Raw genomic sequence first — 12,634 nt, forward strand, 5'->3', positions numbered from 1 at the left:
GTTTCTATCAGGTTACTTCGAGCTTAAGTAACCTTAAGCAAATCCTAAGGCTTGGGGTGCCCCAAAAACGTCCCCGAGGGTAAAATAATCAAATTCCCAGAACTCTCTCCTGATCTGACTAACTCCAAATATATCCTTAAATATTTATTCACACCCAATAACCCGATAATGTACTAAATACTAAAAAACTTTATTTTAGGTTATATGATTTCATATACATTTTGGTTACCTTCAGAAGCCTATTATTTCATAGAATATAACAAGTTATCATATGTCGTATAGGAAAATGATATTATTTAGTGTACTACATATTAACCAAGCAAAAAAGAAACTTAGAAGTTACTTTCAAATTATGATAAAAAAATACACATTTTGATAACTCTTAAAATTAATTTTTATTTATCTAAATTAAAAAGCAACCTCGAAGTTAATTTTCAAACACAACACATAGATGGGTCATTCTGTTTATTCAAGATACATTTTGGTTCTTTTGATTAACCATGCAGAAAAGAAACTTGTAAGTTATTTTTTAAACAAAATAGAAAAACAAATTTATTCCAAACATCTTTTTTGGCGACGACAAGAAACATATGCTTTCCATATACCAAAATGATCACCTTGAAGAGTAACTTGTGATGGTACCATCCCCAAGGATTGTGGTGGCTAGAGTTAGCTGAAAAATAGAGTCAAAGTCACAACTCAAACGAATTTGACCGGTGAGTATGGCCTTCTTTGGCAACGAATGGTGGTTCCCTCCCGTCTGGCACGTGTAGCAGTAGGGTGGCTGGAATGTTGACGACTAAACTTGACAACTTGAAGAAAGAGAGAGAAAGAAGAAAAACTGGGAGTATTTTTAGGTATGGAAAAAATGTTATTTTTGTAGATAAAAGTTTGGAGTATTTGTGGCATAAATACCTAATATTTTTTATTTTATACACTTATACACCCAATCTTTTTTTTTTTTGGCAAAAATACCGAACTTTACATTTTACACAATTCTGTCACTACCAATATGTTAAATATAGACTGATTAGAATGCCACATGTCGACATATTAGTGGTTCACCTCATATTATTTTTTTAAAAACTTATTAATTAATTTTAAAAATTAGAAAATTATTAAAAAATAAATTTAAAAAAATATAATCAATAAAAAAAAATCTTTTTTTCTCTCTATCTCTCTCCTTCTGTCCCTCACCTTCTTCTTCCCCTTTCTAGATTTCTTATTTTTTTCTCCTCCTCTCTTCTTCCTTCCTCGATACTTTCTCCTCATCCTCTTCTTTTTCTTATTCCTCTCCTTTATCGTTCTTCTTCCCCTCCATCTTCCTCTCCCACTCCATAACCCATAACAAATATCAAATTCAAATTGAACAACACCAAATTCAAGTTTAGAATATTCTAAACTTTAAAGGGAGACTCATAGTAGCAAAAAAGAAAGATGCAAACCCAGATTTACAAAAAAAAAGTCAAAGACATTTGTGGGCCTCTTCTTAGCTAGGGAATTTTTTTTTTCAAACACAACTTTATACAAAAATATTGTATCATAGCAAGGGGCTTGGTTTGGCTCATATCGTACCCAGAAATTCGTTTGGTGGGTGATTGTCATGAGTAGTAACAACCAGCGATGCTCATTCTCCACCTCAGACGACGTTTTCAGATATTAAGGATATATCAGCTGATGATGATAGCTGTGATTAGGCATGTCATTAGTTTGTTTTTCTGTTGTATTTTTCAGTCCACTTGTTTCTTTTTTTGTTAGGTTGTTAAAACATTTTCTGTTGTAACACTTGTTTGTACTCCTCTTATAAATACCAAATACAATTCAGAGGCTCATTGAATTTTTTAGCTTTCTTTTTCTCTCATTTACAATAGCAAATACTTTTCCTTTTCTCTTTCTCTTTCTCTGTTTCATTTCAGTTTGCTCAAACTTTCTTTTTCTTAAGTTGGTATCAGGCCAGCGATCATGGCTGCATCGACTACATCGTCTTCGACCCCTGCCGTCATGGTTCCCTCCACCATGCTCCTCCCTCCTCTGCGATTGGATTGGAAGAACTATTTTTTTCTGGAAAACTCAAGTTCTTCCGATGATTAGGGCTCATAATCTCGAAGGATACATTCTTGGTACGACTACCCGTCCTCCTGCTCAAATTCATGAGTCTATTGACTCGACGACCATGGTCAGTAACCTTGCCTTTTCTTCTTGGCTTTGTCTTGATAATTTTCTTCTTTCTTAGCTTATGTCCTCAATCTTTGAGTCAATGATTGGTCATGTGGTGAATTGTACGACTTCGGCCGAGATTCGGAGCACCTTGGAGCAACTCTTCAATACATGTTCGAAGGCTCAACTGATCCATCTCATGCATCTTCTACAAAGTACCAAGAAAGCCTCCATGACAATTGATGATTACATGCTCAAAATGAAGAATTATGCCAATGGTTTACAGGTTTTTGGCAACAACATCTCAGAGGATCAATTAGTCCTCTACATTCTTTCTGGAGTTGGGCCAGAATATGAATCTGTAGTAGTCAATCTCACCTCCAAAGACATTGTCACTCTCCAAGAAGTTCAATTCATGTTACAAAATCATGAGATGCATCTAGAGCTGTCCTAAGCTACCTCTGTTCTCAATCTAACTGGTCCCACTGCCAATTTTGCACAAGCCAAGAAGCCCTATAATGGATCATGGTACCCTAATGGGCGTCCAAGAAATTTCAACAACAACTATAGGGGCTGGGGTCGTGGTTCATCAAATGGTAGGGGTCGAGGTTCCAACACTGGAAATCAGATCATTTGCCAATTGTGTGGAAAACCTGGACACCCAGTTCAGAGGTGCTACCGTAGGTTTGATATCAGCTACAATGGACCTGCTGAAATCCCAGCTACTTCTCTGAATGCTCCTCAAGCCTTTACTGCGTCTCAGTCCTCTGCTTATGATGAAGGTTGGTTTCTTGACAATGGGGCTTCAAACCATATCACTGCAGACAGTACCAATCTGAGCCAAAAGACCAATTACAACAGCAATGAACAAGTGGTCGTAGGTGATGGCTCTAAACTCCCTATTGTGAATGTTGGCTTTTGTTATTTAGCTGCTAATAAATCCCTTCTCCTAAAAAATATTCTTCATGTTCCTTCCATTACAAAGAACTTGATCAGCATATCCCAATTTACCAAAGATAATGATGTAACTATTGAAATTACCCCTGATTTTTGCCTTGTTAAGTACCAAGCTACGAGGACCCCTCTTCTTCAAGGCAATATTAAAGATGGACGATACCATTTAAAGACTCCCATTGTTCATCATTCCAGCCATTCTCCTATTTCAACACCAAAATTCCCAGATAGTCATGTTTACATGTCTCAACAATCTGAATTTGATGATTGTAATTCGTCTCGTTGTAATAATGTTAGCAATGTAGCACTCTTATGGCACAAAAGACTTGGCCATCCTTCTCAAAAAATATTGAATAAAGTTTTACATTCTTTGCATATTCCTACTGTTTATACAAGTTTCTGTCATGCCAGTCAATTTGGAAAACTTCATCAATTTCATTTTTCGTCTTCTCAAAAACAAGACCAAGAAACCTTTTGAAGTAATTCATTCGGACCTATTGGGTCCTTCTCCTTATTCGTCTATTGAAGGATATAGATACTACGTTCATTTTGTTGATGAATTCACTAAATTCACATGGATATTTCCATTAAAGCCCAAATCTGAAACTGCTTCTATTTTTCAGCAATTCAACACTTTCATTGAAAGACAATTTTCTAGCAATATAAAATGCTTACAAGCTGATTGGGGGTGGGGGGTGAATATCGACCATTAAAACCAATTCTAGCAAAACTCGCTATAGCGTTTCGACACCCATGTCCTCATACTCACCAACAACAAGGTAGGGCTGAAAGAAAACATAGGCACATCTCTTAAATTAGTCTTACACTACTTGCTCAAGCCCATTTACCATTAATTTTTTGGTGGGAAGCTGCTGTCTCTGCCACATATCATATAAATAGGTTACCAATTCAATCTAATGATTTCATGTCTCCTTATGAACATCTCTTTGCCAAAAAGCCTGATTATATTTTTCTAAAACTTTCGGTTGTGCTTGTTTCCCACTTCTCAGGCCATACAATTCTCACAAGTTTGGTTTTAAGGCTTCAACTTGCATCTTTTTAGGCTACAACCCTTCTCATAAAGGCTATAAGTGCTTGCACCTCTCTAGTCGCATGTATGTTGCTCGTAGTGTTACTTTCGATGAGACTTGTTTTCCTTATTCCAAACTATTTTCTGACCCTACTTCTCAGTCCAAAAACTCACCAACCTTAATAGCATACGTACCTTTTCCTGCTTCTATCTCTCCACAGATTTTACCCCAACAGCCTCAAGTTATTCATAATCCTACCCTAAGTGACATTAGCCAATTTCCCTTCTCTCCTACACTTGAATCTGACACAAGTTCCCCCGCTCACTCCCACAATATGCCTACCTCAGCCACTACTCCAACATCTACGTCTGCTCTCCCTCTTGTTACAGACCAGCCTACTTCTTCCACTCACCAACCAGCCTCCCCAACACTTGATATACATCCTGTCCCACCTCCTCCAACCCCCATCTCCTCTTCTCATCCTATGCAAACCCGCTCTAAATCGGGTATTCACAAACCTAAAAATTTTAGCAGTTGAAATAACTAATGCTAACATTGTTTTTTGTGAGCCAACGACTGTCAAACAGGCCCTAGCTGATCCTAATTGGCGAGCTGCTATGGAGGAAGAGTTCCAAGCTTTGTGCAGAATTAAAACTTGGTCTCTTGTGCCATTTCACAGTGATATGAATCTTGTACAGAACAAGTGGATTTTCAAGACAAAATTGAAAGGTGATGGGAGTCTAGACAAGCTTAAAGCAAGGTTAGTTGCAAAAGGGTTTCAACAAACCCAAGGAATTGATTATTTTGACACCTTTAGTCTGGTTGTCCAGCCTTCCACTAAACGTATTATGTTCACCCTTGCTGTAACATATAGTTGGGATATCCAACAAGTGGGTATAAATAATGTTTTTCTGAATGGTGAGCTAGAAGAAATGGTGTTCATGGTTCAACCTAAGGGCTTTGAGGATATTCAACATCCCACTCATGTGTGTCAATTACAGAAGGCCCTTTATGGATTAAAGCAAGCACCATAGAGCTTGGTTTTACAAGCTCAAACATGCTCTTTTACATTGGGGTTTTCACAATTCGATTTCAGACACTTCTCTTTTCTTTTGTCACAAGCATGGTTCACTATTGTTAGTTCTAGTGTATGTGGATGACATACTAATCACAAGTGCAAATTCAAGTGACATTCAATAGCTCATCCGAGACTTGGACACTCAGTTTGCCCTCAAATCTCTTGGTCCTATAAGTTACTTTCTTGGCTGTGAAGTTCATAGAGATAGCAATGGTTTATTTTTATGTCAATTGAAATATGCTAATGACATTCTAGCTAAGACCAAAATGGAGAACTCAAAGCCTTGTGTTACCCCTATGTGTCCTGGATATAAATTGTTTGTTAAAGACAGTGAACCATTCTCGGATCCCACTCTATACCGCAGTACCATTGGTGCTTTACAGTACTTGACTCTCACCGGTCCTGACTTATTGTTTGCTATAAACAAACTAAGTCAATTCCTGCAACAACCCACATTAGCTCACTGGTCAGCATGCAAACGAGTTCTTAGGTACCTCAAAGGTACTGCTACAGCAGATTTACGCTTTACACCAACCTCTAGATTCAATTTGGAGGGGTTTTCAAATGCAAATTGGGCCTTCAACTTGGATGACCGTAAGTCTACTAATGGATTTCTTGTGAAGCTTGGTGGAAACCTAATTACTTGGGCCTCCCACAAGCAAAAAGTTGTTTCTCGTTCAAGCACCGAGTCATAATATCGTTCCCTGTCTACTACTGCCACTGAAGTGGTTTGGATACAATCTATACTTTCATAAATTGGTATTTCTCTGCCTACTAAACCAGTTATTTGGTGTGATAACCAAGGTGCCCAAATGCTTTCCTCTAACCCAGTGTTTCACTCAAGGACAAAACACATTGAAGTTGATATTCACTATGTCCGTGACTTAGTGTCAAAGAACAAGTTATTTGGGAGCTACATCCCTACTGAGTTACAACCTGCTGATCTCTTGACTAAACCTCTTACCTTACCCAAGTTTCAGTTTCTTTGTAACAAGCTATGTTTGAAGGATCCCCAATCTAGCTTGAGGGGGGATATTAAGGATATATCAGCTGATGATGATGGCTGTGATTAGGCATGTCATTAGTTTGTTTTTCTGTTGTATTTTTAAGTCCACTTGTTTCTTTTTCTGTTAGGTTGTTAAAACATTTTCTGTTTGTAACACTTGTTTGTACTCCTCTTATAAATACCAACTACAATTTAGAGGCTCATTGATTTTTTGAGCTTTCTTTTTCTCTCATTTACAATAGCAAATACTTTTCTTTTTCTCTTTCTCTGTTTCATTTCAGTTTGCTCAGCTTTCTTTTTCTTAAGTCCGACGAGGCTTCTTCTCCATCACAAGCGACAACCTCCATTATCGGCAATGAAGTTTCCACACCATGTAAAGGGTTTCATACTAGGTTGGTTTGGCTCTTGTTGTGTTGATGGTATTGGTAAGCCAGCCACTCACCTGATAAAAAATCACTAAATCGTGCAAAGGGAGAAGGTGAGGGAGAGAAACAGATCAAGAGATATGTGAGAGAAGAATGTGGAAGAGAGAGAAAGATAGAAAAAATTAGGTTTAAAAATTAAATTTGTTTATATTTTTTTTTCTGTTTTATCTTTATTATTATTATTTTATTTTTAATTAGTTTTTTAGATTTATAATTAATTAATAAAAATTTTTAAAAAAATAATATGATCGAACCACTAATATATCGTGATGGAATTGTGTAAAATGTAATATTCGGTATTGTTGCCAAAAAAAAATTGAGAATATTATGTATAAAATCAAAAATATTAGATATATATGTAGCAATAAAAGTTTATACTTAATAAAAATTTGAAAAACGTGTGTGGATGTAAATATCTCTAAAATAATATACATTAGAAATTAATTAATGTTTGAAAATTTGAGCATTAATTTCATTAAAAAAAAAATAAGATCAACCGAACTGTTCCTCTGTCATAGCTTATATTTTTGCCAATTATTGCCATCATTTTATTGAGTTTTACAACTATAAATACATATTTGAGATGCAACACTATATATACATGCATGCACTAAAACACACATGAATGCATGATTATGATAATATAAATATCGGTGTGATCAACTTTTAAATGCACACGAATGGCAGCACAAGGGGTGATGGACCCCAAATTTGTCAATGAAATTAGGTCTCATTTTTTTAGCTTAATTAGAATGAGCCGTGTTATCACTGTTATATGCTTCAGACCAATGGACATGGTGGGACTAGTTGATGAGACCATACCATATATATTTTTACATTATCAAGAGCACAATTTCCATCCTATATTTAGCTATAGCTATGGCTATATAGCTATACCTATATATGTATATATATTATATTGTAAATACATCTCCCTGATTATTTTTTAAAAAACATTATCAAAACTTTATTTTTTTATTTTACATTGCATTATATATCGATTTCTTTATTTCTTATTTATATTTTCTATACATTATTTAAATATTATTTTTTTATTTATTAAAATACTAAAATAGAAAAAAGACAAAATAAAATAAAATATAACTAACGTAGAAAAAGAAAAATTAATAAAATAATTTTAACTCAACAAATAATTATCTCTAAATGTAAAGTAATACTATTCATTAAAATAAAAAAATGTGTTAGCTCAAATTTAGCTCACTCATTAAAAGCTTCATTTTACTATTATTTTCTATATTTAAGAAAATTAGTTAATTTAGCTCATTTATTATGAGTACTCTAAAAAAGCGCACAGAAGGAAAAATATAAATGATTAAACCGCCATAATGTCATATTCACTTACAAATATTATAAAAGAAAAAAAAATGCTATATATATTTTTCACTTTATAAGTAGATCATATAGTGAGATTATACAAAATTTTCCATATAAAATGTCTAATCACTTTTATATATACACTAATGAAAATTGTTATATTATTACAAGGAAAATATTTATTTTGCATCTTAGGAAATATTGGTTATTTTGCAGGCATATATTGATGAAATAATATATGAAGAGAACTTGTTTTCTAGGTTTGTTAACATGATACATATAATATCTGTGTGTTGATTCTGAGAAAGACAATACATAAATTTGCCACCATATATTTCTTTTCTGATTTTCATACAGTTGAGCTAAGCTAAAAAGGGTCATTTGGGAAACAACAAAAGATTGTATTTTTGTATGCTATGGAAAGACAATAAATACCAAAAAAGAAAAAGAAAAAGAAAAAACAAATGTTACACAAAGAGAGTGAGGAAAAGAAAATGTAGTAAAAATTGGAAACAGCAAGCACAATGAATCTAATTCTAAAACAAACCATTCTTTTCTCTATTCACATAATCTTGAAGATGTCATTAATGAGTATATTTTTTAATACTGCTAACCATCGCAAAACCCTATAACAAAGTTTATTCATTGGATTCTAACAAAGTGGTATTAAATAAATTGAGCAGAGAAGCGTCCGTATTCATAGGCGTCATCATAAAACCACATCCACACATATGAAGAAAAAAAATGTTGTTATACTTTTCCAAGTAAATAATAATACACAATGAATTGTCAAACAGTTATACATAGTTTTCTATACATGCTCAGATTGAATGGTACGTGAATCTATTTTTCGAAAGAAATAAATTAATTAAACAAATCCAATATATATTCAATTTCACCAGGGGCTTGACTGACACACATTTATACATAAATATATATATGCCACAAACACATGGTGATGTACCCCACAATTCAAAAAACTGTGTGTGTGGACTAAGACTTAGTCCCACATGGCCATGCCTTGCCCATACCCAACACACAGAGTGTGGACCCATCCATTCACATGGGAATTGAAAAAAATGAATGGCTGAGATTTGGTTGCCAGAAAACCCTAGAAGAGATCTAAAGCGTTGAAGTGATGGAGTGGGCATAGTGTTCCATATGGGCGGCTGAGGTTGTCCCATTGCTGTCCCCCCACAACATAGGCAAGTCGCCTCAAAGCTGCTGCCTTTGCTACCGACAGCTGACCCTTGCCTTTGTCCATAATTCATGCATTCACATAATAATACCAATAATATTCTATTTATTAACTATACTATTAAACCCTTCTTTATCATTATCTATATCTATATGATGTATATATAATATACACCCTTGTATTCCCACTTTCCAAGCATTATATAATATATAATATAATATTATTATTACTTGTATAAATATTTCTCTCCAAACTTTAAAGAAATTATTAGCAACAACTGTAGCCTCTGATATTCTTTCTTTATATATACAAAAACTCTTTGAAGAGAGAAAGAAGTGATAAAGGACAAGGAAGAAGCTAAAGAAAGTAAATAATGGCAAGTGGAATGGTTTATGAGAATGATCTGATCAACCTCCAGGCAACCGAGCTGAGATTGGGTTTGCCTGGTACAGATCGTGAAACTACTCATGAGGAACAAGCTTTGTCATCATCTGGTGTTGGAATAAACAGCAGGAAACGACAATTGCCTGAGGAAGATTCTAGCTTGATCAAACGACGTAGTTCTGATGATGGTGGAGAAGATTCTGCTCCTCCTGCAAAGTATGTATATATACATACATATTCTTTAACATGAACATACATAATAAGATATGATGGTGATTTTATCTAACATGCACATATGAAACGTTTAACCATGACAGAACACAGATTGTGGGATGGCCTCCAATCCGAGCTTACAGGAAAAACAGCCTTCAACAGAAGAAAAGTACTGAGGCTGCTTCTTCAGAGAATGCTGGGATGTTTGTCAAAGTTAGCATGGATGGAGCTCCTTATCTCAGAAAGATTGATCTAAGAGTTTATAAAGGTTACCCAGAACTCTTAAAGGCCTTAGAAGACATGTTCAAGTTCACAGTTGGTAAGTAGTTTCTGAATCTCAACAGTACTCTTTTTTTGGTCTCATAAAAAAGTTTAATATATTATTGAAAATTGATCTGATATGTATTTTCTACTATTTTTGTTTCAGGTAAGTATTCAGAGAGAGAAGGCTATAAAGGGTCTGATTTTGTACCAACTTATGAGGACAAAGATGGTGATTGGATGCTAGTTGGAGATGTTCCTTGGGAGTAAGTTCAACTTTTTCTCTCTTTTTTCTGGCTTCTTAAAAGTTTATTATAATAAAGTTGTTTAATTTGTTAATTTAGTTACTTATATTATTATTACTTGCTATGTTTCAGAATGTTTATGTCATCATGCAAGAGACTGAGAATCATGAGAGAATCAGAAGCAAGAGGGTTGGGGTGTGGTGTATGAGAGAAAAAAACCCAGAAAGTGATCAATACAGATGGGATTATTCTCTTAGAAAAGAGCAGATCATCATCTGATCACAGCTTGGGTTTTCGAAACAAGGAAAAGTACAAAAGAGCTAGTGGAGAGAAAACCTTCACTTTAAGGAAAAAGGAGTTTGAGGGAGAGAGAGAGAGAGAGATTTATTGTGTTAATGTAATTGTTTTCACAGCCCATGATCATGATCATCATCAGTCATCATTTATGATAGCAATCATCTTGATTTGGTTTTGTGATGATCCAATCAGACCAATCAGACCGGTGCTGAGATCTGAGAAGACTTTGAAATGAGATTCTGTATAAAAAGGAAGATCAGAGAAGAAGAAGGAAAAAAACTAATTATTATGTCATGTTTTTCAAGTTTTTGGTTGTGTTTCAAATATTGTGAAATTGTAATCATATTATACCAAACTATGCTATCGCAATTTAGTTTTGTGTGATTGAACTTGGCCAAGAAATTTGATGTTGTAAGATCTTGTGAATATATATGTACTTTTATTTCATTGTTGTTGAGTACTTTCTTTCTATTTATAACACTCGCGATGATGTGATGAGTTATTTTAGTAAGCTTTTCATGATTGAATTAGAGATAGCGCTTGGTTATAGGTTATTAGGTTCTTTTAGGGACAAAGGAAATATGCCTCTCTCAATATGTAGGTCTTCTAATTTTAGCCCAGCTCCAATATTGTCAAATATAGAAACACATCAAAAAAATATAAGGATGTTGATGGCAAAACCTTTCAAAAAGTTCATATATTTACAAAATAGTTACAAGTTGTCTTAATCTTGAGAGCTCTAGAAATGGAATAGAAAAGGAACTTATAATCATCAGTCTATATCATATTATAAGATTTGACATAAAATATCTAATTTTCTCATATAACTTCAATCCATCTAAAAAAATATCATCGATTATAAAAAAAAAAAGAAAAAAAAAAGAGCATCCTTGCAAGAAATTATTATACAAAATCTAAAGCAACAAAATTCAGAAGATAGTTACTTGCAAGATATAACTAATGTTGCCTAACTTTTTATCAACAATTTAAACCACAAAAGTAAGGATAAAATGGTCATGAATTTATTCTAAAGTCCTTCCGTTCAAATTCTTTATACTATTTTTTGGAAGTAAAACTAGGTGTTATAATGAATTAGCATATGTTTTATTTATTTTAAACATATATAGACAAATAAATAAAAAAATAAAAGCTGACTTGATAATTTTTAGGCTAGGGTTTTGGGGTCTTCACACTTTTTAGAAAGATCAATAACTTTAATTTACCACTACTAGTTATTTAATTAATAATTTCTTAAATACATAAGAAAAGTTGGGCATACTGGAAATAGTGACCAATAAAAATGCACATGAATTTTAGGTATTGCAAGCAAAAGGCAAATGGTCAAGGTAGAATAATACTTAACTACATGTGCTTGGAAGTTGGAATAATGGAGAACAAAAAAATGATAATTTTTTTAAATTTATTTATTACATAATTTTCTTGTTTATATATTTATTATTATTGTTATTTTTCTAGTTGTATTCACTTGGCTGTTGTTTAGCAATTAGCATTTTGGGAATGGGATATATACATAATTTGCCTAATATATAGTTGTATTTATAATATATAACTAGTACATTTTGGCATGGCAATGGCTGTCAAAATCATTAAAATGTTTATTTTTTTTCCGGAAAATCTTATCGAGAAGTGAGAAAATTTTTGGGACTTTGCAAACATTTGTTTGACTAATATTTTATTAAGTAAAAGCTGATGAGTTTGCTCAACCCCACAAACTCCAAATGCCCATCTGACTACTATTTGTTCTTTTAAGTATATTAAGATTCAATTTAACTTTATCGAAATACTGAAAATTATATTTTAATATAAATATTCAAAATATATATATGCTTTTAATTTACTCTTTTATTAATTTTCTTTTCTTCCTAGAAAACATTAAAAATATTAGTTTTCATGTGACTAAAAAAAATAAAAATGTCATTGCTTAACCACTACTACATTACTAGTAGTTGGAAAATCTGCCACCTTTCATATCAAATATATTGATACAATATATATTTATATAAATATATTTCTTATCTTTTCCATGTCT

General features: G+C 33.4%; 2 protein-coding genes across 2 annotated transcripts; both read left to right on the forward strand.

Moving 5' to 3' along the window:
- Window positions 1–5,486: 5,486 nt before the first annotated feature.
- LOC133815273 (secreted RxLR effector protein 161-like) lies at window positions 5,487–5,915 on the forward strand. Its single transcript, XM_062248129.1, has one exon. It carries the CDS (start codon window positions 5,487–5,489, stop codon window positions 5,913–5,915), a length of 429 nt encoding a protein of 142 aa, XP_062104113.1.
- Window positions 5,916–9,381: 3,466 nt separating this feature from the next.
- Window positions 9,382–11,044, forward strand: LOC133819069 (auxin-responsive protein IAA4). Its single transcript, XM_062252227.1, has 4 exons — window positions 9,382–9,784; window positions 9,886–10,100; window positions 10,209–10,308; window positions 10,420–11,044. The coding sequence occupies exons 1-4, from the start codon at window positions 9,558–9,560 to the stop codon at window positions 10,493–10,495; spliced, it is 618 nt and encodes a 205-aa protein (XP_062108211.1). The 5' UTR covers window positions 9,382–9,557; the 3' UTR covers window positions 10,496–11,044.
- Window positions 11,045–12,634: the final 1,590 nt, after the last annotated feature.

Source organism: Humulus lupulus, chromosome 2 (assembly GCF_963169125.1).
Source record: "Humulus lupulus chromosome 2, drHumLupu1.1, whole genome shotgun sequence".
Taxonomy (NCBI): domain Eukaryota; kingdom Viridiplantae; phylum Streptophyta; class Magnoliopsida; order Rosales; family Cannabaceae; genus Humulus; species Humulus lupulus.

Coding starts and splice junctions, on each gene's coding strand:
- LOC133815273 (XM_062248129.1), top strand. CDS start 5,487: ATGGAGAACTCAAAGCCTTGTGTTACCCCTATGTGTCCTGGATATAAA.
- LOC133819069 (XM_062252227.1), top strand. CDS start 9,558: ATGGCAAGTGGAATGGTTTATGAGAATGATCTGATCAACCTCCAGGCA. Junction 9,785..9,885: donor GATTCTGCTCCTCCTGCAAA/GTATGTATATAT, acceptor TAACCATGACAG/AACACAGATTGTGGGATGGC. Junction 10,101..10,208: donor CATGTTCAAGTTCACAGTTG/GTAAGTAGTTTC, acceptor TTTTTGTTTCAG/GTAAGTATTCAGAGAGAGAA.